Source organism: Ailuropoda melanoleuca, chromosome 4, assembly GCF_002007445.2.
Source record: "Ailuropoda melanoleuca isolate Jingjing chromosome 4, ASM200744v2, whole genome shotgun sequence".
Classification (NCBI taxonomy): Eukaryota; Metazoa; Chordata; class Mammalia; order Carnivora; family Ursidae; genus Ailuropoda; species Ailuropoda melanoleuca.
This window is the reverse complement of record NC_048221.1, coordinates 31,251,412-31,279,339: the sequence shown is the minus strand read 5'-3', so window position 1 is coordinate 31,279,339 and position 27,928 is coordinate 31,251,412. Positions and strand designations below refer to the sequence as shown.

The window sequence follows — 27,928 nt, the reverse complement described above, 5'->3', positions numbered from 1 at the left end:
GGTTGGTTGTTTTGGTGGGAGAGACTTCAGAGATAGCATGGTGAATTGGAAAGTACAGTGATTCCATGGAAATAATAATTTCTGAGTGAAACTTACTCATGATTATATTCCTTTCCCTGTTACTCATGATAGCAAACATCCCCCTTTTACACCACCTGAAGTCCTACCAGGCACAGAAATGTGTCTCATGGGCTGCTCTCTGTAGCCCTTGGCATATTTTATCATTCATCATACCAAGGGAAAAAAAATCCCTTTCTAACCTATGCTATCTTGTTGGCAAAACGTTAGTTGAAAGCAGTCCTTGGCTGGTTCCATATCATCTAATCACATTGTCACTGACTTGTTTAACTGAATTGAACAGATGCAGTGTAGACGACTCTGGTGCAATAACGTGGATGGAGTATGCCAAACTCAGCACACGCCCTGGGCAGACGGGACCGAGTGTGAGCCTGGAAAGGCAAGTAGCACCCCAATCTGTTATTTTGTCTTGGGGCAGCAGAAATGGGCAAAATGTTGGCTGTCGGCTTAGTCACTGTTGTTCAGAGTGTAAGCTGATGCAGTGTGTTTTAACATGTGTAGTATTTTGGGGGGGGACAGGTTCGACTTTACTTTTGAAAATTGTGAAAACTCACGTTATAGTGTAATACTGATACAAGACACAGAGCTAGCATTTAGCCTCAATTTGAAAACATCCTTCGTTTCATTTTAACATTCTTGAAATCCTGACACACTTTTTTTAGTTTAATGTGAGACAGTGCTTCTTTTTCTTCTCTCTGTCTCATTTGGGGGTGGTCATGGAAGACTGTTTTTAAGTTGATGGAGCATCTTAAAATCAAGGCAACACAGTCGCACCTGAGTGGCTCAGTCGGTTAAGCATCCAACTCTTGATTTCGGCTCAGGTCATGATCTCGGGGTTGTGGGATCGAGTCCTTGCGTTGGGCTCCGCACTCAGCACAGAGTCTGTTTGAGATTCTCTCCCTCTCCCTCTGCCCCTCCCCCAGTTCATGCTCTCTCTCTGTCTCTCTCTCTCTCAAATAAAATAAATAAAATTTTAAAAATCAAGGAAACACAGAAATACAGTGAACTTTCTTTGTTCACTACTGGGATATCAGGCTTTTCCCAGCCTGTGTTGGTCTCGTTAAGGAGCTGGGATGTCACCTGGGTTATGTGCAAATGTAAATTCTGAGTTGGTTATAATGGTTCCCACTTCTTTGTTACTAACCAAACAAAATCTGCTACTTACACACCCCAGAAATAACAGTGCCCCACACACCTAGGAGTATGGTTAGTACAAACATCTGTGCCTGGTACCCATCTAAAAAATAAAAAGTTAGTATAGTAGTGATATCATTGTCGTCATCATCATCACCCCAAAACACTGACTGCTAAAAGTTTTAGATCTAAGCCTGATATTTTTTTTCATCCTTATGGCAAATGGCATTCCTTCACTCACCAATGATGCAATCCCTGGGCTCTATTCTGAGTTTCTTGTCATCCTTACATGTATTTTCCCTTTATTCTCTCATCTTCCCGTTGTTCACTTTACTCACTTCTCATATTCTGTTCTCGTCTTACTTTGTTTGCCTCCCCTTTGGAGGAATGAGTAGCACTCAGAATGTTCCCATGGAAGGGGGCCTCAGAAGTGAAAGACTTTTAACTCTTCCTTCCCCGATTTTATAGAGCGGGAACAAAAAAAGAAGTGACTTGCCCAAGGTCACTCAGCTCGTGCGGGCAGTGTCCCCACACTCCAGCCTCTCCCCACCCCATTTTCCTCCTCTGCTTTGTCTACTGTAATGGCTGTGCCTCAAGCTCACTGAGCTCCTCAGTCTTCAGGGGTCAAACAGGAGGACTAGTGGCTCCCTTACTCACCTGACATGGTGGTTATAAAGTTACATGAGCTGGAGGGTGTGAATGTTATTTGAAAAATTATAAAGTTCAGTACAAAAAATTAAAAATTGCAATGAAGCTGATTTTATACTTGACTTACTTGGTGACTGAGTCAGCTCGTTGTCTCACTTCTTGATGGCAGACACCTCAGCAGTTGAGAACACAGCTTTCTCCAATAACAGACCAATTAAAACTATATACAAACATGGGCACAACAGCTTTTGCACCTTTCATTAGCTTGAAGAGAAACAGATCTCCTTAGCCGGAGTGAATTTTTTCACTTTTTGTAGGACATTTAACTCAGCGTGTTGATGGCCCGAAGATCATAGGTTTGAGTGGGATTATGGCTCTCAGGTTTCCATGGCAGCCATTAAGAATTCATTCCTTCTTACGAAATGATGATGTGGCCTCAGAGTCCTGCTAGAGCACAGTGACCCAGACAGGTGCTAGCATTTGATGCAAGATGACAACAGACTGTACCTAGTTGATGACTTGGTTAGTTGGCTTGAGTCTGAGCCAGCCCACCGTATTACTTAAATTGATTCTCTTTGATCTCAGAAAAATCACTGGTCTTGTGTTATGGCTCTTAGCCAGTCTGATGCACCCACCTACTACGTCTGTTTCTGATATATGTTATTGCTGGAAAAACCGTAACAAAGAATTTTCAGTAATAGGATGACGTGAATTCTATTGCATGCAATTGCGGTGAACAGGCTACCAAGTAGCTCACTGTACGAGTGTGGTATTCCGCTCAACCCTGGAACACAGAAGAATTTGGGAGGATGTCTGTTGTATCTTTTTCTAATCTTCTGTTTTTGTAACAGAAGCAGAAGATAAGGGATTGCAGGGTAATCTTATACCTGAGGGATGGGGAAATTTGGGAGGTCTTTCAGAAGTCATTTTCCATGAACGCTTGTTTAGCAAGAGTGAGAGACTTCAAGGCATTCCAAACGGCAGGCTCAGAACACTCTCAGGAAAGCAACTATGCAGAGAACATGATAGGTACGCTGTCAGTTCTGTTTTAGAAAAAGTGGCCAAGTCTAGCAGCTTTTATTAAAGATGTGGGCATATGTGTGTTTATTTCCCTGAAGAGTATTTATGCATGTTGCAAATGCCAAAGATGGTGGATTTGTTGGCATAGAAATTCTTTGTGTTGTTTTTTATTTTGGGGTTTTTTTTCCATTTTGTTTTGTTTTCTTGGAATTGGCAGTAAGACCATATTCCTTTTCTCCAGCCAGTTCTGACTCCTTTGGCGGTGGGGTTAATTTTTTTGTTTCTTTCTCTTCTTTCTGCCCTGCTCCCTCAGCAGTGATCTGTCTTGGGCTGCTGACACAATGTTATTTTGATGAATGACTCTAATTCTCTTTATTTTCTCCATTCTCTTGTTAAACCCATTAACATTTCATTTTAACCCTGTTTGTGAGTCTGAGGTTTGAAACTTTTGTTTCAAGCCTCCTTGGGACAAAATTGACCTCCAAGTCCCTCTTCCAACCTCCTAAAAAGGATGTGTTTAGGTGAAATACCATTTAATGGTTCTGAATGCTTTTAGAAAAGGTTGGCTATATTTTGGCTTGGACCCCACCAGCCACTTAGTGCTTTGTTATGATATAGTGGCTATTCCAGTACGTTAAGTATTATTCGTCAAATTTGCCTGGTAAAATAGATTATCTTGGTAAATATCTCCCAAGTCCTGATTTCCAGCCTCTGTCACCTCAGGCACTTTTCCTCTTATTCTAAGGTTCTTCTCCTTCTCTTTCTACCCATCAGTGGTCATATCAGTAAGGAATATTTGATTTGCAGACCAGTTTTTAAATTAGAAGTATAGGAATTTCTTGTTACTTTGTAGAATTTATAAAATGTGTTTCTAGCCGCAAGATTTGAGGGCTGAATCTGAGGGTCATCTGCTATGACCCCAATTGAATACTAATTAGGAATTTTGTTTAGGTCAGACCCAATTATAGTAATGTAAACAAATTGGCTCTTTTTTTTTTTTTTTTTTTCCTGACACAAAAAGAAACTAGTTCAAAACCAGGCAGGTTATGGAACTGTTGTGGCCACTCCACAAATCTGAGACCCAAGTTTCTAATTTCTTCCTGTTCCACTTATCATATGCAAATGGATTTCATCCTCAAGGTTATAGAATAGTTGCAGCAACTCTAGCCATCAAGTATGAGTTCCAGGCAGAATGAAGCCAAGGCGCAGGGGACAAAGGGGCAAAAAGACCTTCCCAGAAATATCACCCAATGAAGTCTGCTGACATCTCTTCGACCACTCTTAACTGTACAAGGATCTGGGGAAATACAGATTCTGTTTCCAAGGATAAAGGACAGAATGGATATTGGGTGGACAACTTGGGAGTCTCAGCCTCACCTAACCATGTCACTAATCTTGCTTTTGTTTTAATTTTTTCTTTGTTTATGTACCAAAATCGTTCTCCCCATTTGCTTGCAATTGGGAGGCAGCATGTGTCACAGTGAAGAGTGTGCACTTGAGTCAGATTGTCTGTGTTTTGGTCTTAGCTCTGCCCCTTACTGATTTTGGCATCAACTTGTCTGTGGTTCCATTTTCTTTTCTGTAGCAATGGGGGTAATAAGAGTACCTATTTCAGGGGCGCCTGGGTGTCTCAGTCGTTAAGCGTCTGCCTTCGGCTCAGGGCGTGATCCCAGGTCCCTGGGATCGAGCCCCGCATCGGGCTCCATGTTCTGCTGGAAGCCTGCTTCTTCCTCTCCCACTTCCCCTGTTTGTGTTCCCTCTCTCACTGGCTGTCTCTCTCTCTCTCTGGCTGTCTCTCTCTCTGTCAAATAAATAAAATCTTAAAAAAAAAAAAGAGTACCTATTTCATAGTGTGCTAGGAGGACTAAGTTAATATATATCTATGCTTAGAACGGTGCTGACCAATACTAAGAGCTGTGCGAATGTTTACCATTTTCCTACTGACTTTATTTAAGTCAGATCCCTATGTGTTCCGTTGTGTACTCCTTGCTCTAGATACGCTGTGTCTCATGTTCTGCTCAAGACAACTTTGGCCGGTTGATCTCCATTCTTTAGCTGTAGGAACAGAGTCAGGGACTCACCTAGGGTCACAGAGTCAGTCTGTGGAAGAGCCATGGCTCCCCACCAAACCATTGGCCTGCCAAGGTTTGTCCTTCTAAGACCTTTGCTGTCCAGTATGGCAGCCAGTAGCCACACGTGTCTAGTGAGACTTTCAAATATCAGTCTGAAATGAGATGTGCTTAAGTGAAAATTCACACCAGGTATTTGTTAAACACCTAGTATGAGAAAAAGAAAGTAAAAAAAAACAAAACAAAAAAAACCCCGTAATTTTATATTGATTCCATACAGAAATTATTTCTGTTCAGATATTTTGAGCTAAATAAAAGGTATTAAAATTAACTTGTTTTCTTTTTATTTGTTTTAATATGGCTTCTAAACATTTAAAAGAAATTTTAAGTAGGTGGCTTATGGCACGTTCTCATTGGACGGTGGTGCTGTAGACCAAGCTACCTCTCTCATTTATGTTTAGGTGCACATGTTCCAACAAATGTTCACAGATCTGGTAAAGACAAATAGAGAATGAAGTCACAGAGTAATGTCATCACCTCTCGCTCTGCCCACATTTCTTGGGCATGGGGTTGCCCAGGATCTTTGAATGCAGAACCTGTTAAGCCTCAGCCACACAGCGCAGGGAAAGGGACACCCTCAGATACTCCAGGAGAATCATTGCAAGAGAGAGGGCACTGCAAAATAGAGAAAGCTTAATTGCGCTCTCTGAATAATTGTTCACCGAGCCTTCTGTGTGGCTGCCCCTTGAGTAGGGGACCTTCACCTGCATCTTATTTGTTGTCCGCTTTCCCAGCCCGCTCCCCCACACCCCCACCGGCCTCTGTAAGCCTCTGCCTCTGCCTCTGGCCTCCCTGCAGATAAATCACGGCAGCCGGCCACCACCAGCTCCACTTCAGAGATCTGAGCAAGCCGCGGGGCATCACCCTCCTGCCGCCACTGCCTGCACTCTGCCTTTGTCCGCTGCTCAGTGACCTCGGCTTTGTGTCAGGGCCTCACACCCCAACAATGGCAGAGGGTTGAAATGGGCTTCTCGAATCCCTTGTCCTGCTGAGGAGTTTTATTCTGTTTTGTTTTGTCTTAAGCATCATGGCCTTCTTCCTGCTGTAGGCTGGGGAATCTGAAACCATTAGTAACAAAAAAGCCATAAAGTTTAGGACTCTCTGTAATATGTCCATTTTGCTCTCGTCTCATCCTGTGTGCTTTGGTGTGGAGTGAGTTTATAGGAATCATGTAACTTGCTTTTTTTTTTCTCTCCCACCTAATTAAAACGGGCTTTTCAAATCCGCGAGGAGCAATAAAACATATTTTACCAGGCTCACAACGTCTCTGGGCCTTCTTAATGGAGATTCGCTCCACAAATCCAGTAAACTCGTGTTGGCCCCATCTACAACCAGTCTGCCCACTTCCTCTCCTCATTCTTCCAAGTAGACTAATTGAGCACTTCGAAGCTGGCCACTGGAGTTAGCCTGACAGCCTGGAGCCAACCACTCATTGGCTCGTTTTGTTCAAGCAAGTGGTAAATGAAGACATGACCTAAAACCCATAAGTACGAAGTTAAAATCCCTACTGTTTCCATTATTCATATAGATGATGAGGTGGCAGCATTTCACACCAGCACATGGTGGGGTTGGGAGGCGGAATGAAGTATGGTATATACTCGAAAGGACAGCGGGTCCTACAACGTCTCCAGCACCGAGCTCTCCCTCACTGTTCCCCTTATTAAATACAGCACTGCAAGTATGGATTTTGTGTCCCCAAAGAAATGGAGGGCCCCGTGACCGATGGATCCTGGGGAAGTTGGAGTCACTTTGGAACCTGCTCAAGAACGTGTGGAGGGGGCATCAAAACTGCTGTTCGCGAGTGCAACAGACCAGAGTAAGTCCTAGACCTTCTTGCTGTCATTTTCGGGATAGCTAGGGTGGAATGATTTAGCTGGAGGCAGATGGAGAGCTCGTTCCCAATTGAGAGGGAATGGATTTCCAGGGTTACTTAGACCGATAATATCTAATCTCTTTCTTCCCTGGCACCGTCCTCTATAGTATATTTTCTCCCATGATCCTTTATTAAAAGTTCTGTCTAACTTGGGGTGCCTGGGTGGCTCAGTCGGTTAAGCATCTGCCTTTGGCTGAGGTCATGATCTCAGGGTCCTGGGATTGAGTCCTGCTTCGGGCTCCCTGCTTAGCGGGGAGCCTGCTTCTCCCTCTGCCTCTGCCTGCCTCTCCCCCCTGCTTGTACTCTCTTGCTCTCTCTCTCTGACAAATAAGTAAATAAAATCTTCAAAAAAAGAAAGAAAGAAAGAAAGAAAGTTCTGTCTACCAAACAGCAGATGCTGTTGTATCAATTGGTCTGTTTAACGATTTGACATTCGGGCATATCTCACTGCCTGCCAAGCTTGGTATCGCAGGCTAACAAAGTGAACAGGTGGATTTTCCTGAGGAAATGAAGAAATTGGACACTTCTATCCAGACTGTAGGTAACTTGTTGCCTTTCCGGTTAGCTACTAAAATGCCGAAAAGGGCATGCAGACCCCCAGGGTGGCATTAGCAGAGCCTAAGTGACTGGGAGCCCCAAGTCAGGAATTAGTTTTGGAATCAAGCTAGTTGTTTTACAGGTGAGATTCCTTAAGGCCATCCCACAACCAGACAGTGTACAGATTGGGATTATCCTGCTTTTCGGGATAATTCTCATTATGTGACCATGGCTGTCTTTACCAGCCTAGCCTTAGTACATGTTCAAATGAAGTTGATGGGGTTTTTTCCTAGCATCTATCGCAGTAGTCATGTGTGTTTATAAGGAGGTTTAAAAAGTCATATTTTTATCATTAGGAATGACATCAAATTTTGTATGGATCTAAGGTGTAGCAAATCTAAAGGAGGAGAAGATAATACGTGACATTATTATCATGGAACCTATATAAGCTGGAGGACCAAGAAGTCTTCATAGAATAGGGATAGTTTTTACATGTATAAACCAAACCAGTAACCATACTTGAGACCCAATTGTTTTGGGGTTATGTAAAGTGATTTTGTGTGCAGTGTTTATTTATGTTTCACAGCCTACATTAGGGGTAGCAGACTGAGTTATAGACGGAAGCAAGCGGGTAAAACAGGGAAGTGGTTGGTACAGTATAACAAGACTGTCTTGCAGGGTGGTAGAAAACAAGTGTCAGATGCTATTTGACCCAGCTGGTTATTCACAGGTAGGAAAAGGGCCTAGTGTTGACAGAACTGCCAGTTTTTTTACTATGAAAAATATGAATCATGTTAACCAAAAAAGAACGTAGCTTTAGGCTGCTGTTACAAGCCCCAGCCTAATAAATACTCATTAGTACAAATCACAGATAATGATCTATTTATTTTCATTTATTTTTGCTCACAGTCCAACATTTATCTCATGTCCACATGATATTAGCCTCTCTAAAGACAATGAAAGAGCTCTAAGACTTAGACTGTAGTCTGTAACTATGGGTATAGACATGAAACATTAGATTATTAATAGAGTCTGTATTTTGTGTTGGTTATATAAATTTTTTTTTAAAAATCCAGCCACAAAATTATCTCATGTAAAAAATTTCTGTCATCATTATTTCTACCTCTGACCTACTCCCCACAAGAAAATAACCAGGGAAAAATTATTTGATATGTATCACTCTGGACTTTTAAAAGAGATTTGTCATGTAATATGTAGTCAATGAAATAAGTATTCTATAATATAAAATCAGGGTCATATTATATATAGTGCTCCACAACTTGCTTTTTAAAGTCCATTATAAATCCTAGCTGTTTGTCTTGTTGAAGCTTTAAAATAAAGCATTTTAAGCTGATAGCAAATATGACACACATTTTAAAAATTAAAAACTATCTGGTGGCTATAATGAGCCAAATTATCATTATTACTACAGGGAGCTGTTCTTGTCATGAGGATATGAATGTTGCCAACAAGTGGACATTTTTGAAATTGTGACCCAAGAATATTTCATTCAAAAGAAGTGTTTTGTTTTTTGTTTTGTTTTTTTTTAAGTCTTAGAGCAGTTCTAGAGGTAACGTGGAAAGTGGAGAGAGATAAATCATCCCATAATTGGAACGAGCCAGACAAAGAAAAGCACTGAGTGTAAAGATCTCAGCAGGAAAGGCTCTTGAGCTTCAAAGTGGAGCAAAGATCTTCGCATTCAGAAGTTAGGGACTGATCATTCAAGACTTCAATTAGAGGTCCTTGTCCTCGCGGTTTACCATGGGAGGTTTTAAAAGAATACAATCCACCTAGTTGGGTCTCAGCACTGACATCGTTTTATTAAAGCTCCTCCAAGTTATTTGCTCTTTGAGATGTCCCTGTGAATTGAGGAAGGAGTCTGCCTCAGAAAACTCTAAGTTTACAATGGCAGTGGTGGGGAAGTCAGTTTGACGAGAGAAAGGAACACAGGAATGGGAAAATCAGATCCAAATCTCAGTTTAAAAGCCTGTGCAGAGAAATTCACAGAGCAGATGGTTCATTATGCAGAATGCAGAAGGGATTTCTGATCTTAAGGAGTTTGAGGGGAATGGTGGCCCCATCACTGGCAACCTCCCTTTTCCCAGTTTGAGGAGCCCTTTTGAGTATAATGTGGAGCCCCATTTGTAGTTACCAACGTATGTGTCTATTAAGAAGGCTGGGTTGTTTTTATTTTTATTTTTCATGGTATTCATGCAATTCAAGGATGTATTTAGCATCCAGATACTTTATGCTGTATTTTTAGGGTTTTTTTTTTTTCTGCCCCAAAAGCATGAAAGCTACAGAAGAGAAGTAGACTTGCCGTACACGTGGGACTATGGTGTCCCTGTGAGCAAGCTGTAGAAACCAGATGCTTTCCGATTTTGGGCAGATGGTTTTTGGACTCAACCAGTTTGCAGTGCTACTGATTTGCCATCATGAGAATGGGGCCTACTTTTGTCTTTAAATGTTTTATTTGTTTTTTAATCCCATTTATGACCCATGCCCTATAGATAAGATGAGCATACATTCTGCTTTGTAAAGACAGTCCCAGTTCACATCTGTTGTCAGAAGAAGTTATCAATAGCTACCCTTTACTTTCTCTAAGTGTCCTGGATTGGACAATTAATGATGTGATCACCCAATCTATAAGAAACATGTAATACAGTAAAATCTAAAATCAGAACAACCAAAAACATAACTCAGAGTACCAAAACAAGGCCAGCATTGGAACTAGAAGATGCATTATCAGGCCATTGGGCCCTATCCTTGTTACTTTGTGCTCTAAATTGACTCTGAGCTTCTTAGTGGCTACAACAAAAGTTTATAGAATTTTTACAAGTCTGTCAAAATAAAACATCATGCCAGTTCTTTGGGAAGGGCAAAGCTTTCCCTCTTCTGGTGCTTCTATTTTGCTTTTAAATTAGGAGGTAAGGTAAATTAAAAACTAATAAACTCATGTATTGGAGAAAAAGATCATGAAGTGGATATTTTCCCACTCAGGCTTTCACCATAGTACCTGCTTATGAAATCTGATGGACAAGGTAACAGACGTGTTTATTTCATTTAAGAAAACGAATCTCTCATTTGGCTATAAAGAATTAAAACAGAGTTTTCTTTTTGAGGCACTGAGTTGGATAAGCTTATTTCAAAATTCAAAACTTGGTTGCTTTGGGAGAGCCATTAACTAACGAATAAAGAAAGATATCCAGGCTTATAGACCACTCCATTTGGAAGGATCGTTAATGATGGCAAGGACAACTCTCTGGCTCATCCCATCTAATACTTGAATAGCTTTTCAGCATCCTCTGCAGTTGGCCTTTAGACCCCTTCCCCAAACCCTCCACACACTGGAAGCACGCTACCTCTGGGGCTGCCTGTCCTGTCACTAGAAATTCCTTCCTTGTGCTAACTCTAATCTGCCTGCTCCGAGTCATTTTAAGTACAGACAAAAGTTGAGATTTCTGCTCAAAACCATTTGCAGACCAAAGTTTAGCTTTCTGTGAGGGTAGAATGCACTTGTCATGATCTTTGCAAAAATTCTTTTGTAGCTTTGGCCATGTAGTATCATGAGTTTTCTTTGTATATTAATAAGCTTGGTTGTGTAAAGATTCAGCTTGGCTTTGCTGAATATAGTTACTTTCATAGTAACTAATCTAGCAATTTCTTTAAGTCCTTTCCGTCCCTATTTGACATGCAGTCATTTTTAAAGGATCTTAGTAGTTGGGAAATAGGATTAATATTTTTAAAGCTGCATTTCCTGTATTTTTTATTATTTATCTACATGGAAAAAATACTCCTACACAGCTAAATCATTAAATTATAACATGAATGTTTTCCATGCTGAAAGGCAAGTTCACTTGGCTACAGACTTCCCTATTAACGGTCCTTGCAAATCAGGCAGAGATGCTTTGGGATAAAAGAAATGCCATATATTTTGAAAGGGCAAATTTTGTATATTAATAAAGTATAATCTGTCTTTACATAAAAAGCAAATAAAGTCACAGAAGGAGTCGTGATACGGAAAGAAGCCTATCTCAAGAGAGCAGCATAGGAAAGACACCAGATCGTAAGCTTTGGGTCAGGGAGACCTATGCTGGTCTACCAGCCAGCAATTCTCACTTAATGGGCATGTCACCTGGCCAGGTCACTTAACATTTCGGAAGCTTGTTCAAACAAACAGTCAGGAACAGGGATGCCACTACCTCCCTCACAGCATGGCTGGGCATAGTCATACAAAGTGGCATGAGGCCTGGTACACAAGAGTAGCTCAGGGGTGGGCAAACCTTTACCATAAAAGGATCTTTTTCCATAAAATACTCAGTAAATATTTTAGACTTGCGGATCATAGGATCTCCGACCCAACTATTAGACCTTGTCAATATAGTGGGAAAGGTACACGGGCAACATGTAACGAAAGGTGTGGCTATATGCCAATTAAACCTTATGGACACTGAACTTTGAATTTCATATAATTCTTATGTGTCTCAAAATATGTGTTTTATTTTTTCCTAATTTTTTAAAACGTAAAAACCATTCTTACCTCACAGCTGGGTAAGAACAGGCAGGAGGCAGGATTTGGTCCGTAGGCCGGAGTTGGAAGCCCTTGTGATAGCTACACATTTACTGTGTGGCAGGTCTTATTCCAGTGCTTTGAATGGGCTAACCCAGCTGACCCTCCTCACTCATCCCGACGAAGTAGATATTAGCATCATCTCCCTTTTACAGATGGGGAAACTGAGTCTTGGAGAGATTCAGCTACTTGCCTAGGATTGCACCACTATTAAGAGGCAGGCCTGGGATTCAAACCCTCCGTTTCCAGAGTCCCTATTGATGACCCTCCACGATACTGCCTCTCACGTGGAGTGTTTTCTGGGTGTTGTGTATTAAAAATGCCATTGATAAAAGGAAGTCACTAAATGCTATTTGCCACTTGACCTGGCCAAAAGCGAGCCAAGGCGGAAACCATTGCCATCTAAAAGGAAGCTCCCTCTGAGTATTTGGGATGCGCAGCCCATGCAGCTGCTGCCTTTGGGCGATTTCAGGAGTGAATTAAGACTTCTTGTATAAGACAGCTGAAAGAAAAAAATCAACTGTTGAGAACTGAATTTCAAAAAGAAGGAAATATGCGTTACTTTCAGGCAATAAATAAGTGCTGGATCCTCCATTGTTGGATGGGCCCTTTAGAAAGAGTCCACAAAGATCATTTCAATGTGAGGAAAAATTGAAGGAGGTTTTCCTTGCAGCACATTTAAGGCAGGTCTCACCTGAACAGGTGTATGGGCCTGATCTGTTATTCACGTGCAATCTCTGATATTTTATGCATGAGACTGGGGTGTCTTGGTACTTAGAGAAGAGCTTGGAATCCAGGAAACCAAATGGCACCAAAAAAGAAAAAAGACTCTGGACCCTAGTTCCTGGATAATTTAGCAAGAGAGCATAGAGAAAGAACCTGGGAAACTTGGAATTCTAGTCCTAGCTCTGCTCATTTATTAGCTGTGTGGACCATGGCAAAGTGCCGGACTTCTCTGAGCCTCCTGTCCCTCGGTATTAAAGAACTGCATATGCCTCACCCTTGGGCAAGATCCGAGTGTGGTTTAGCAAGTGGAGAGCACAATGCAGCTATGATGCGTATGGGCTTAGTTGTGTTTCATGGAGAAACAATCAGACATAGATAGCGGGAGGTTATGTGTCATTTTGTATCCCCAGATATGGTTTTCTTTGTGATAACTAACAGTATTTATCAGACTGCTTACTAAGCTTCTCAGATTCATAAGGAGCTTTTCAGGTGCACAGTACCATCTCTGTCTCGCATGTGCAGGGTGGAGCTCAGAGAGGCTGGTGGCAGACACAGAGGTGTCCAGTGTGTAGCTGCAAGGCCTGCGTTCTTGCCTTAGTCTACGCATCTTTGATCTAGGGCTGTGTTGCAACAGTATCATGACCAGTGCCCCTTCCTGAGCCTTGGGCATTCGGCGGAAGCGTTGAGACCTGCCCCGTATCTTAGCACAAATTCGGTACTCAAAACAAGCGCTCGGTTGGATCAGATTAGATTGGGACATATTGCTGACATATGAGCATAGTAGCTAACATTTTCAGTATCTACTGTGTGTGCTCATTTTAGAGAAGGAGCAAGTGATGTTCAGGGAGGCTGAGAACTTTATCTAAGGTCACACAAGGATGTAATCGAGACTGGAACCCAGCTCCAGCTCCAGAGCCTTGTGGGTTCTGCTGGACTGGTCTCGTTCTGTACTTTATGGGCATGGATACATGTCCCCTTCCCCCAAGTCCTGGTTTAACAAAACAAAGCAAAAAACACTTGGTATGGTGTTGGTAAGTGACTCTGAAAGTGACTCTGAAAGATTCATTTTAAAGAAGAAAAGTGGAAAACTTTCTTTCAGAGATGTCCTAAGGTAACTGTGAAATCCAAGCTGCTCGAGCCCTGGGTGGGTGAACCCAACTTCCTATGATTCTGTGATCTTCCCATTTCCATGATGAATTTGGCAAGCTGTAGATGGCTAGGAGATGTGTCGTATAACTGACTCACTGGGTCCCATCTGGAAAATGCACGTACATTTGAATTTCCTATAATTCGGGGTTGCATGCCGAGAGGGAATTTGCACTGTGAGACTCTGCAAACTTACCCCAAACTCTCATCACACAAACGTTAATGAAACCAGTATGCTCTTCCTGCTTCTCCTATTAGGGTAGTCAAAATATGGGATGTTCCTTTTATTCCATCTCACTTGTAAAACAAAACAAAGAAAAACAATGATTGTGGGGGGGAGGGAGAGAATGAATGGGAGTGTAATAGCACAAGTGTGAGACTGGTCTCCTCTGAGAATATCATGCTACAAAAAGTAGATGGGGAGCGTTCCAACTACTCCTCTGTATCTTTTACCTTCCACATTTTGAAAACCAGAGGACTGAATTTTCAGGAGAAAGAGGACAGATCCTTGCCTGGTAGATCCCAGTCTCTGTATTTCAAACTCTAACATTGCATCCTCAAGACAGCCTTATTAGGTGGTGCCTTCCCATTTTTACCCACAGACAGAGGAAGGCTTGCAGAGGTGAAGTGGTTTGCCCAAGGTTATATACTTAATGGTGTGAAGGCAGAATGCAAACGTAAATTCCAGAGCCTTTGTCCTGATCTCTGTCTTCAGCCTTGTGCTTCTCTAGAAGACAAGAAGCTGCAGAGTAACGTGGGGGAGAAAGGCCTTGTAATCCAGTGTCTGCGTTCTTTCCCTTTTCTCCCCAGGCCAAAAAATGGTGGGAAGTACTGTGTAGGGCGTAGAATGAAGTTCAAGTCGTGCAACACAGAGCCATGTCTCAAGCAGAAGCGAGACTTCCGAGAAGAACAGTGTGCTCAATTTGATGGCAAACATTTTAACATCAATGGTCTGCTTCCAACTGTGCGCTGGGTGCCTAAGTACAGTGGAAGTAAGTATATCCAGGGAGGCGTCCACAGACAGTGGGCAGGCTGGCGTGGTGTCCGGGCACAAAAGTCACTCTGTGTCGTGTTTTTGCTCTCTAGTTCTGATCAAGGACCGTTGCAAGCTGTTCTGCAGGGTGGCCGGTAACACAGCCTACTATCAGCTCCGAGACAGAGTGATCGATGGGACTCCGTGCGGCCAGGACACCAGCGATATCTGTGTCCAAGGCCTCTGCCGGGTAAGTCCGGGTGGCGTTTTCTTCACTGTGTTGTCTTGCTGCCAAGCTGTGGTTTGTGGTTTCCTTGATAGAACCAGCAGTGGCTAATATCCGTGCACTGTCTCCAGGGAGGTGGTTTTCAGAGGGTGTTTCCCAGGGCAACATCAACAATGGTATCACTTGATACTGATGCCCAAGTTTGAGAAGCTGTGTCCTGCATTTTTCTGACATTCTCAAGCTCTGTGACGGTCTGCACAAAACCTCCCCGTGAAAATGTATTATAATAATTCGTACATACACACACTCCTTTATTGTAACCTCGGTGCTTAAGGTTAAACCCAAATGCTTTCATACAGCAAGTTTTCTAGATCCAATAGCTCTGCTCCTGAAATATGTCAAGAGGCATCAGACTCTAGTAGGGCCTCAGTCGGATTTCTCATTCTGATTTCAAGCACAAAGCTTCTACCTGAGACATACCTGTTAATCACTCTTGGAGGGGAAATCGAGAAACTTCTGGCAGATAGTAAAGCATCAGTGCAGTGATTTCTAGAAGGCTTGATACCATTGCACTGTTCTCACCCATCAGAAAACATTCTTAACGTAGCCAGGCTTTGAGATCATTTATTTGATCCCTGCATGTGGTCCAGGAAAATGGGAATTCTAGTCAGTAGGATTTGATGGGAAGAGCGCCTAAGAGCTTTACCCACTTCCCATCTCACAACTACAGTGCACATTTCCTCATCAGTCCATTCATAGCAAAACATTGAGCTTCTCCACAAAGCTAGTTCATACAAATGAGCAGCATGGACAAAAATGTGAACTCTCTCCCGGTGTTCTGGTCATTGCTGGTGTCCTTTGCAGACCTCCGTCAACACTGCTGCATCGCATTAAGATGTGGAGAAATTCCAGAGGCCAATTGGAGCCTCAGGCCTTACACTGGCAGCCTGGAGTCATGCTTTGTCCTCCATTCATAACCAGTATTTAAACATAGGGGATTTCACATAAAATCCAATTTTCCAGTTCCTCTTGAAAGATTGAGAAATGTCAACATGGGGCTTCTCTTTCTCCGTGGCAGCAGGAGCCTAGAGAGTGGACAGAGGTTGCTCCCTTCAAATGGGATGTCAGCTCTTTAATTGGATACAGCCCTCCCACCACTCCTATTTTTTTTTTTTTTTATTCCTGAGCAGTTCTTCTCGTTTATTCCACTTATTTGTAGGCTTAGACTTCTCAAGCTTGATTTTTTTTTCTTTTTAAGATTTTATTTTCAAGTAATCTCTACACCCAACACGGGACTTGAACTTACAGCCCTGAGATCAAAGAGTCACATGCTCTACCAACTGAGCCAGCCAAGTGCCCCCATACTTCTCAAACTTTAATGTGTAGATGAAGACATAAGGGTCTCACTAACATGCCCGAAACCCACCCAGTGGATATGGGACGAGCCCGAGATTGTGCAATCCTAACAGCGTCAAAGGTGCTTATGGCTACTGGTCTAAGGACCACGTTTTCTGTACCAGGGCTATCAATAATTTGAGTTCTCAATCCTTGCAACTTTAAAGAGACTTTCTTGTCATTTTTGAATGCATGATTCAAAGAAACATGCTAACTGCCATGTCATAATGTTTTATAATATTTATAATTTTATAATACTTACCATTTATTGCAAACGTTTCTTTTTAAAAGCAAGCTGGATGTGATCACGTTTTAAACTCCAAAGCCCGGAGAGATAAATGTGGCATTTGCGGTGGCGATAATTCTTCGTGCAAAACAGTGGCAGGGACATTTAATACAGTACATTATGGTAAGAATCTGTTCCTGAAGAACCATGAGAGGGAAAACAGTCAAAGTTTAAAAATTGTTAACCACAGGGAATAGGTCAAAGTATTAATGTCAAGCATAAAATCAGCCTTGTTCAGGTGGTATATTACCCGTCTGGTTAGAAGACATTAAACAGCAAGAATGGTATTATATTCCTTTGTTGCCCACCTTTAATTCCATACTCAGAGAAACTGAACTGTGCTGTGGAATACTGAATTATGGCTAAATTCTTTTCAGGTTACAACACTGTGGTCCGAATCCCAGCAGGTGCTACCAGTATCGACGTGAGGCAGCACAGTTTCTCAGGGAAATCAGAGGATGATAACTACTTAGGTAAGATGGAATATCCCCTGCCATTGGTAGGAATTTGGCTTCTCTGGAGCTGTCGGCCGACGTTCCTTCCTTCCCCCTTGTGCACACAGAGAACTGTTGGGTGTCATGTACTTTCATACAAGTAGTTGATCTTGAAATTCATTCTTTTATTTCTCCCTCATGTGTATAACCTCACAATATTGATGCAAGAGTCACGGAGTTACTGTAGTCAATATCAGGGGTTTATTCCAGATGACAATAAGTAGGAAGGCCCTACATCAAATTTTGAACGCACTTACCATGCAAGTTCAGCCTAAAAATCATTGTTCTCTTTGAGTCTTCAAAAGCAACAATGACGACAACGACAACAACAGCAATCTGTCCTGTGGGTAACTGGCTAGCAAGTGTTTTATCAAAGATATTACTCCCCCTCATTTTTGTGGTACCAACTCTAACAGTAACAGACCACTGGTGGGCTCAGTCAGCATTTCATTATGCCCAGTTATTCCAAAAGGTTCTAGAGTGGCAGGTCTAGTCATGTCATGACTAGAATGGCCCACCTTGTGACTTTATGGATTCTTCATCCTTCTCACATGTTCAGCCACATGATTAATTCCTATCTGTTTCTTCTTTTTAAATCACCACATGCCGTCAACCCTGCGTTCACTTCAACAGTTGGCTCAGCCCAGTCCCACGTCAACTTATCCTTCTGTAAACCACTGGGATTATGAAATTTCCCAACCATTTTTAATTAAAAGAAGGACAGGGGCGCCTGGGTGGCACAGCGGTTTAAGCGTCTGCCTTCGGCTCAGGGCGTGATCCCGGCCTTAGGGGATCGAGCCCCACATCAGGCTCCTCCGCTATGAGCCTGCTTCTTCCTCTACCACTCCCCCTGCTTGTGTTCCCTCTCCGCTGGCTGTCTCTATCTCTGTCAAATAAATAAATAAAATCTTTAAAAAAAAAAAAAAAAAGAAGGACAAAGGGAGTGGTGTCATGACTGAAGGGATTCAGCTGGTCACCTTGCACAACCAGACACCTCCCTCCTAGCCATGGAAAGCAGCATGGCTTGTACTCTGATCTAGAAGAAATCACAATAGTCTGACTGGGCAGTGACTTTTTAAAAGAAATGCATGTACTTGTCCTCTTACAATGTCCAGGCAAGAACTCTATTTATGCATCTGAATTCAACCTCCGTAGAGGCTTTCTGCACACATTTGGACATAATGAACTAGTCAGTAATTATTCATTGAATCAGATTAGACTCGGAATCTGTATTTTGGAATGTCTACCTGAAGTCCTTGATAGCTAGACAACTATCCTTTAGCCAAGCATGCTGATCAAGTGTAATATACATACATGACTTTGTTGTAGCATTTTCTGCAGTATGTCATTATTCACTCATTCACTTCTTTAACATGGCCCAGGCACTCTTCTAGGTACAATGAGCAGAACAAACATAAGTAAGTAAGTTAAAATCACTGTCTTCTTGGAACTTACATTTTGGTGGGAGTAGAAAGATGATAAGCAATAACTTAATAGATCAGCTAACTGAATACTTTTAGAAGATGGTAAGTGCTATCAGAAGATAGAATATCATAAGGTAAATTGGGATACTGAAGGTGAATTGGGAATAGTGAAGTGATTGAATTGTAGCAAGACAAAACAGGTTGATTGGGGGAAAAGCATTCCAGGCAGAGGGAACCACCAGTGCAAAATGCTTGAAGTAGGAGCATGTCTAGATTATTCCAAGAATAGGGGGAGGCCCATGTGCCTGTAGCTATATCAGCACAGAGGAGAGTTCTAGAGGAGGCCGACCATATGTCAGGAGTAGATGATAAAGGGCCATATAAGCGTTGAAAGGACTTGCTTGTGTTCTGGGAGACAGGCGGAGCTACGAAAGATTTTGAGCTGAGGAATGATAGGATATAATCACATTTGTAGGAGTGGTTTGGCTGTTAGGTGGAAGAAGGGCACAGAGTAGATTCAGGAGGACTGGTTAGAAATTATTGCGGTAATCCAAGGGAGAGATGCTGGTGGCTTGGCCCCAAGTAGGAGCAGTGGAAGTGACAGTACAAGGTCAAAATCTGGATATCTGGCTATTTTTTGAAGGTGGAGTCATCATGATTTGTTGATAGATTAAATATGGTCTGTGAGAGAAAGAAAAAAGTCAGGGGTGACTCCAAGGTTTCTACCTGAGTAGCTGAGAAGATGGAGCTGCCATGAACTGAGATGAGACAATTTGTTCCTTACTTATCCCTATGACCACTAGAGTCTTTTTTTAAAAGATTTTATTTATTTATTTATTTATTTATTTATTTGAGAGAGAGAGAGAGAGACAACACAAGTGGAGGGGAGGGGCAGAGGAAGAGGGAGAAGCAGACTCCCTGCTGAGCAGGGAGTCCTACGCTGGGCTCAATCCCAGGACCCAGAGATCATGACCTGAGCCGAAGGCAGACACTTAACCGACTGAGCCACCCAGGCGCCCCATTGTCTTAAGGTCAGAGACTGTGTCTTTATATCATTAACTCTTGATATAAGCCTACACATATATGTGCTAGGTAAATAATTGCTCAGCTGTTCGACAGCCACTTCTCGTGTCCTCTTTACTGAGAAATTACTACGTGCTTACTGGGGGATGGGATTACCGCAGAAATATACAGAATCGTCCCTTTGTAAGACCCCAGAGTCTTAGAATCATTTACTCGGTGGCTGGATCAGCTTTTCCCTACTCTAAATATCCAGATGAGTGGTGACTTTGTAAAGGAATTAACAGAGTTCTTGAGGACCCTTTTCAAAATTATTTTTTGGGAGTCCCACATTTCCCATTTCGCCACTGAGCAAAATAGGTCAAGCATTTTTCTGCGTGCACTGGGTTATAAATTTGAGCGTGTGGCTGCTGCTATGGCCTTACGACTTCCTAATTAAATCCAGCAGAATTTCATGCAACCTCCCTTATTAATTAATTTCCTGAAAGCCAAAAGCCATGTTGACCTGCTTCTTTCTTCTCCTTGAAAGGTAGAAGGATTCTCCTCTCTTCTGCTCCTTCTTGGAAAAATCTCTTTCCAAGTAGTGGCCTCAGTTCAATTCAACTTCATCAACCAGGCCAGGCATCTGAATTGGCAGGGCCTCCTGATAACTTTTTATTCCTCACGGGAGGTTTCTTAATCTGCTTGTAAAGAATGAAAGCAAAATTAAAGAAGATTTGTCATCTGGGACAGGCAGTCTGGGGCAGCCATGGCCCTTTATAGTGGAATGTTAGGGTTAAGTCACCTGTTGGCAAAAGAACAACTCTCTGGAAGCAAATACAAAGTGTGCAAGCAAAGATGGCCACAGTTCACTGAGTGTGAAGGTCGAGACCTCAGGGCCTTTGAACCTTATAGTGGTTTCTTAACAAGTGAGGAAGAACATGACATCATCAGATCCGGGGTGTGTAAACATTTTCTCTTGGCTTGAAGGAGCTGCAGCAAATATCTAAGAAGGTTTTCAAACCCACAGCTGTTCCGTTGCTAAGGCATCTTCATCCTTATCCCTCCCATTGTTTTAAAGGCCAGTCAAGCCACACTTTTTCAGCATGTGCTGGTGAGGGAGCAACTTCCAGGAGAGAGGGCCTTTGTAGCAACCCAGCTATGATGGGTGAAATGGGGGGGAAACCAACCCAGGAAATTAGCTCCCCTAATCGCATTAGCGGAAGGTTGGGCAGTAGACTGTCGTTTGCAGGAAACTATTTGTTTCACAAGGTACCGAAGCAGAAAGCCTCCCTGTCAAAGGCCATCCTTTCACACAGGCCGCTCCCTCCTGTTGGGTTAAAGCCAAGTTGCACCCAGAGCCACCATGTTCCTGTTTCTTTAGGAGAAAAAGGATCTGTGTCTGTGATACTTCTTCATCTCCAGTACACTTAGCTCTCAATTAATTGTGGCAATGGGAAGACAGGAGTCAATTCAGTTTGGGATAAATCACAAAGTTCGTTTCCCCTGATGACTCCTTCTTCCTTCCTCCTCACCATCCACTGGGAGAGGGAGCATGAAGAGAAGGGTAAAATGCCCGTAGTCAGCATAAGCCCAAGAGGACGCCGGGAGAGGTTGGAAAGGAGCCCCAGAATTAACCTGCAACAGACGACTGCTCTTTGAATGCACACAAAACTGGATTATCACTTAATTTACAGAGCAAGTCTTGTGATATCTCATTTCCCCCATTTTGGTGAAACATCAGCTGGGTAGCTAGCATGCGACCTCACTTGAAAGAACTGGGTGATTGTGTTGGCAGCATGTCCAGCTGTCACCATGTAAGGGACCCACATTAGGAGGCAGTCTCAGGATGTCTGAGGGGCCACAGAAACAACCCTGCCTCCAATCAGTAACCCATTGAAAGTCCTGCCTCTCGCATGGCTGGTGGGTCTCACACTACAGTGGCCGTGGGGGAGACAAGGTTGTCAGAGCTTTACACTGACAGGGAAACAGTTATTTGGCTGAAAGCACTCTGTTCTCCTTGTCATAAATGTCAGATCCAGCCAGTCACTCTTTCTTTCAGTGTCATTGATTGAGCACCTACTATGGGCCAGGATCTTTCTTGGGGTTACAAAAGTGCATTTTTAAATGGTCGCTTTCCTAAAGAGGCTTACATAGTCTAATAAAACAAATGACTTAAATTGTTAAAAATCTTGAGCTAAACGAATTTGATTTCAACTTGTACATAAGAGAGCATGCATGAATTCATTGAACAGGGTGCTTGTTGACCTTGTTCTTAGAAAACTTTAGTGGTTAACAGGCTCTGGAAGCCCACCTCCCTGGGTTGGAAGTCACCTGGCCTTGGGGGAGTAATTTATAATATTTAAGTCATGCTTTTCTCTCATCCCTAAATCAGGCAACTGTAAGGTGGGGTAAGGAGACGGTGCACATGAAGATATTATGAGCTTCCAGCAACTGCAGCCTGTACGCACCGTCTTGGTTCATGTTCGTAACAATCCAGTAAGAATCTCATTATCCAGAGGGAAGAACTGAGGCTGAGAGAGGTTCCGTAACTTACCCAAGGTCACATAAACTTGTCAGTAACTGGGAAGAGTTGGAGTCGTTGTTAGTCTGAGTTCAGACCCCACACCCTTAACCACTTCACTTTCCTGCCTCAGTGTAGAAAAAGGTATGGCTGACGAGGCGATATAAATGACTGGGAACTGAAGTTTATTGGTGGGAGTGAATGGTGAGGCTGAGAAGATTATGCTAAGGAGTTTGAAGAAAATTGTGTAGGAGAGGGGCTATCAAAGGATTTTGAGTTAAGAAGAAGAAGACAAGATTTTGGAGGGTTTGTGTTTTTAAAAGCTTTTTACCTGTCACCCCATTCTTCCCAACCATTTCAAATGAAGGCATCTCATTCTTCCCTCAGGACCAAGATGGGGCTTACATGAGTGGGTATAAGAAAAGTTCTGGATTAGGAACAGAATTCATGCACTAATTACCGATCCTAGAAAGAGTAGTACTTCCATCAGTATAGCGTCCAAATGAGTGAGCTCTGTGAGGTTGCCATGTCCAAGAAAACAAGGACCCTGCCGCTGCTGAGCCACCAAGAGTATTCACAGCTTCATCTCAGCCCTCAGTCATCGCCACATAAGGGTACAATACCAACTTTCCCTAAATCCTCTAAACCCCTTCTGGCCTGCCTGGCGAAAGACAAGATATCACCTGCATCAGTGAAAGACAGGTTAGGATCTGGCACGCACCTCAGGCATCTTGACTCCCCATCCCGCAACCAAGACCGATGTCACTAGCATGATGCTGAGGCCTGATGCTGCCAACGATTCGTGCTCTGCATAGGTTCTCGAGCAGCTAGGACCAGTTGGTGGACACTGGCACCTGGGATGAAACCTATTTGCCACCCGAATTAAGTTTCCACATTCCTTTTATTCCCTTAAATACATGGCCTGTGCATTTCAGGGTTCCCTCCCTACTGAGATTTACTAATTGTGCACAACTTATTAAAGGTAAGAGGGCTTTTTTTTTTTAAAGATTTTTTATTTATTTATTCGACAGAGATAGAGACAGCCAGTGAGAGAGGGAACACAAGCAGGGGGAGTGGGAGAGGAAGAAGCAGGCTCATAGCGGAGGAGCCTGATGTGGGGCTCGATCCCATAACACTGGGATCACGCCCTGAGCCGAAGGCAGATGCTTAACCGCTGTGCCACCCAGACGCCCCAAGAGGGCCTTTTTTTTTTTTATACTTCGTTCAGGGCACAGATGTTTAATAGCTCTGATTTATTGAGTTCTTGTTTCATGTCAAGCCCAATACTCAAGACGATTCATTACTCAAGGAACGGTAGTACTGAAAAAAACAAAAACAAAAACAAAAACAAAAGCAAGTGGTACTCACAATAAAACCAAAATTTATGGGGCGCCTGGGTGGCGCAGTCGTTAAGCATCTGCTTTCAGCTCAGGGCATGATCCCGGCATTATGGGATCAAGCTCCACATCAGGCTCCTCCGCTATGAGCCTGCTTCTTCCTCTCCCACTCCCCCTGCTTGTGTTCCCTCTCTCACTGGCTGTCTCTATCTCTGTCAAATAAATAAATAAAATCTTTAAAAAAAAAACAATAAAACCAAAATTTATAATAAATACTAGGGAGAGAAGATATGATTAGGATTTTACCTGGAGAAATTAATCAAAAAGCATGAAAATAGATTTTTTCTTATAGTAAACAAAATTATGTTTCCATGCGAACCATGCAGAGGTTTTTAGATTATAGGATAAAGCAATTGATAAATATTCTTAACCTAAGTTTTTTGGTTAAATTATGTGATGGCAGAATAGTACGTTCTTTGCTTTAAGTTGGAATTTAACAATAAAACCTGAAAAGGAGTCATTTGTATGAAAGCTTTCTGGGGCTTTATTCGCTTTCTTAGTAGTCTCTCTTGACACTTAGATAAATAAATCATTTCTTCTGATTGTAGCTTTTCTGTCCATTAATTTACTTTTCGTAAGTTTGTAATCGGTCTCATTTCATCAAGTTCTCGGTTGGCCAATATTTTGGCACTTGACTCAAGTAGTTCTCTAACATGACTTTTTCAGCTTCTCTGATTGTTTCATCTTTTTCAAGATCTGCAGTAGATTCATTCATTTTTCTAAAAAAAAAAAAGTATTTATTGATCATGCACCATGTGCTCTTTTTGAAGCTGAGATATAGCAGTGAATAAAAGGGTCCAAAAATCCTTGCCGTCAATGGGACTTACATTCTTGGTTGGGGGGAGAGAGCATAGACAAAGTGTTATGGAGGAAAATTAAGGTGGGAAATGGGATGGCAAGTTCGGATCCGTGCTGGTAGTGGGAGATTGCAGTTTTAAAAAGAATGGTCTGGGAAGGTGTATTAATTATCTTTTATTGTATAACAAATTATCTCAAGACATAGTGGCTTAGAGTAACAAATATGTACTGTATTCTAGTTTCTGCATCTCAGGAAATTGAAAACAGCATAACTGGGTGTTTCTGGCTTGAGGTCACTCATGAGGTGGCAGTTAAGACTTCATTTAGGGCTGTAATCACATCTAAAAGCTTGACTAAGGCTGGCAGATCCACTTCCCAAATGCCTCATTCAGATGCTGTTGGCAGAAGGCTTTATTTCTTTATAGGAAGCCTCTCAGTGGGGGCTGCTTGGATAACCTCACAACATGGCAGCTCAGCTGGCTTCTCCCAAAGCCCGAGAGTCAAGGAAGAGCAAAATAGAGCCACAATACCTGAGACCTGGCCTCGGAAGTCACACTCTGTCATTTCCTCAAAATCCTAGTGATTATACAGTCAGTGTTATTACATGTGGGAGGAGACAATACAGGGTGTGAATAACAAGAGGCAAGGACCTTTGGTGCCATCTTGGAGGCTGGCTGCTGCACTAGGCCTCACTGAAAGAGTGACATTTAAGCATCGTGTCCGCCATGGATTTTCAGATTCCAATATCTGTCAAGGAAGACTAACAAAGATTCAATAGGCTCAACTAATCCTAACATAAAATAGGGATATTTGCATGGGAATCAATTTCATAAATGTTCAGTTCATTAGACATATTTTCAAATCATAAGACCTCTGCTTCCAGTTGTAATGTAGGGCTTGTATATCAAACCCCATGCTAATTAGAACCTTATATCACATTTCAGTAATATAATTACGAGGGTGTGTGTTTTTATCTCCATTTTAGCAGGAGAGGGAAAGTGAGTTCCCAAGGCCACATAGCTGGCAAGTGGCAAAACTAGCATTTGAGTCCATCCCGTCTGACCGAAAAGGAGATATTCTTTGCCCTCCCAATTCTCTGCCTTTCAGAGTATTATTTCATATTTCAAACAGCAAGACATTGGCAGCAAATTAGTGAGTTCTCTTTTCTCATCTACAGCTTTATCAAGCAGTAAAGGTGAATTCTTGCTAAATGGAGACTTCGTTGTCTCCATGTCCAAAAGGGAAATCCGCGTTGGCAATGCTGTGATAGAGTACAGCGGGTCCGACAATGTAGTGGAAAGAATTAACTCCACAGACCGCATTGAACAAGAACTTTTGCTTCAGGTAAAAACTTGACCATGAGCCCATGACCCTTTCTTTCCATGTGGTGTCACCAGACCTGCAAACAGCTTCTCCATTTTGTCTCTCATCGCAGGTGCTGTCGGTGGGAAAGCTATACAACCCTGATGTGCGCTATTCTTTCAATATTCCAATCGAAGACAAACCCCAGCAGTTTTACTGGAACAGTCATGGGCCCTGGCAAGCATGCAGCAAACCCTGCCAAGGTATCTACTTTTCAGTTGAGTTTTGGGGATTTGAGGGGTTTTTTTTTAATTCTTTTCATTTATTTTTCTTTGGAAGCAGCCAAATGCATGTAATCTACAAAACTTTCTATCTGCACGAATTCTCTGATCTCCCTTCTCTGCATCTTTCTGGTTATTTTTGGCTGGCAAATTGAGCTTTTTAAGGGATTTAGGATATGTTGGGTTTCCTCTCCCTAAGGGATTCATATACATGTGTGAAGCCAAGCAAAATCAGCTTTGTCTCTTTGATTTTCCAGAGACATAGATTTAGTAGTCATGTTATGTATTACTTATCTCATTTCCTTTTGCCTGAATTAGGGGCCAGCAAGCTATAGCCAGTGGGCCAAATCCGGCCTGCTACCTGGCTTTTATAAATAAAGTTTTATTGGAACAGAGCTATACCATGTTTACATATTGCTTATGAGCATCTGTCTTTGCCCTGTAATGGCAGAGTTGAATAATTGTGACAGAGGTCATATGGCCCACAAAACCAAAAATATTTGCTATTTAACCCAGTACAGAAAATGTTTGCTAGTCCCTAGTCTGAGTAGTTTCTGAAATAGGCTACTTTCTCTAAGTTTTTTTCCTCCTTGCCTAGGGGAGCGGAAGCGAAAACCTGTTTGCACCCGGGAATCTGATCAGCTTACGGTTTCTGATCAAAGATGTGACCGACTGCCCCAGCCAGCACCCATTACCGAACCTTGCGGCATAGACTGCGACATGAGGTGAGGCCAGTGTTTGTTCATGGTCTTTACTATGAGCTGTGCGGGTCTTGCAGGTGGGAGGAACAGAAGGAGGAGACAGTGGTCTTTAGCTCCCCTTTCTTGCATTTCTGTGAAATAAGCTACAGCCAATTTTCCATCCCTCTGAAACCAGTTATCCAAGACATATGCCTGCGGATTTCTTGTTCTTCTCCTAAGAATTAAAAATAGCTTATAGAGTATGGCATTTGCCAAAAGAAGTTCTCACTTCACCCTCACAACTCAGTGCTAGGTATTGGTATATCTTATGTACGTTTGGTACAAATGTCAACAGAAAACAGGGAAACGCCAACTCTCAAAGTACCGGTATGTTGTGCTCTATACTCGCAGTGTGTATATCACCCAGTAGAAGAAATCTTATGCATATGAAAGTTGCAGTGCCCTAATGTAAAAGTCATGGAAGGAACGAGAAGAAAATCTTCATACAGGTGTCTAGATACGGAAAATACTCTGTATTTAAAAGAAGTATGAAATCTGAGGCAAGAAATAGTGAGTGGGTACAGAATTCTAAAGCTTTCCCATTCCCCTGCAAGGTTATCTGTGTCATGTTTGAATATTAAATAGCCTGGGCATTGCTTTGTATACTCTGGATGTCAGTTAAATGCAGGTAACATGAGTTGATGCTTTAATTCTCTTTTTACAGAAGAGAAATTATCAGTGTTGAGTGGTGTGGAAAATTGTAAGGATTTTACCATTTGTAAGGGGCAAAGTGAATACTTAAGCATTTTGCTGGTTCCACTTCACAATGCCAAATCTTAGCCAATGGTATCAATAGCCTAGAGTGCTGGAGTGAAGATTATAAGGCCCTCTCTAGGCTGTAAGAGAAAAGAGGAGTGCCGGGATCAATTAGTAATGTCTGTCATGCAAGTAGATGGAGGAGACGTGGTACGAGTGCCACATCTTTGCCAGACGTGACAAAGGGCTCTCTCCACCCCCACTGTACTTCCTGTCTACCCAGCATCCCTGACCTACTTGTTCGTGGGCCTGTCACAAAGCATTGATAAGTCATTGTAGAATGAAAAAAACCCAAGCCATTAAAAGGCAGACATATACACTATGCGGTATTAATTTTTGTTATGGGTAAGTAATGTACTTATAAACCTATTGCTTCAGCCAATTGAGTTAATTTAGTTCAATTAAAGTTAAGGTCTTTTCGGAAAAATAATTGCAGAACTGAATTAATCACAAAAAACCTGACAGTCACTGT

The 27,928-nt window shown here is 42.3% G+C and overlaps 1 protein-coding gene across 7 annotated transcripts in view; it reads left to right on the top strand.

Annotated features, from left to right (window-relative positions):
- ADAMTS9 (ADAM metallopeptidase with thrombospondin type 1 motif 9) overlaps window positions 1-27,928 on the top strand; it is a 182,617-nt gene that overhangs the window by 38,073 nt on the left and 116,616 nt on the right. For all 7 annotated transcript variants that reach the window (XM_034658601.1, XM_034658604.1, XM_034658603.1 and 4 more), the window contains 9 exons: window positions 362-457; window positions 6,680-6,825; window positions 14,672-14,853; window positions 14,948-15,084; window positions 16,747-16,864; window positions 17,119-17,214; window positions 25,555-25,721; window positions 25,813-25,942; window positions 26,559-26,685. In XM_034658601.1, the coding sequence (XP_034514492.1) occupies window positions 362-457; window positions 6,680-6,825; window positions 14,672-14,853; window positions 14,948-15,084; window positions 16,747-16,864; window positions 17,119-17,214; window positions 25,555-25,721; window positions 25,813-25,942; window positions 26,559-26,685 (1,199 nt within the window). The remainder of the gene's footprint in view (window positions 1-361; window positions 458-6,679; window positions 6,826-14,671; window positions 14,854-14,947; window positions 15,085-16,746; window positions 16,865-17,118; window positions 17,215-25,554; window positions 25,722-25,812; window positions 25,943-26,558; window positions 26,686-27,928) is intronic.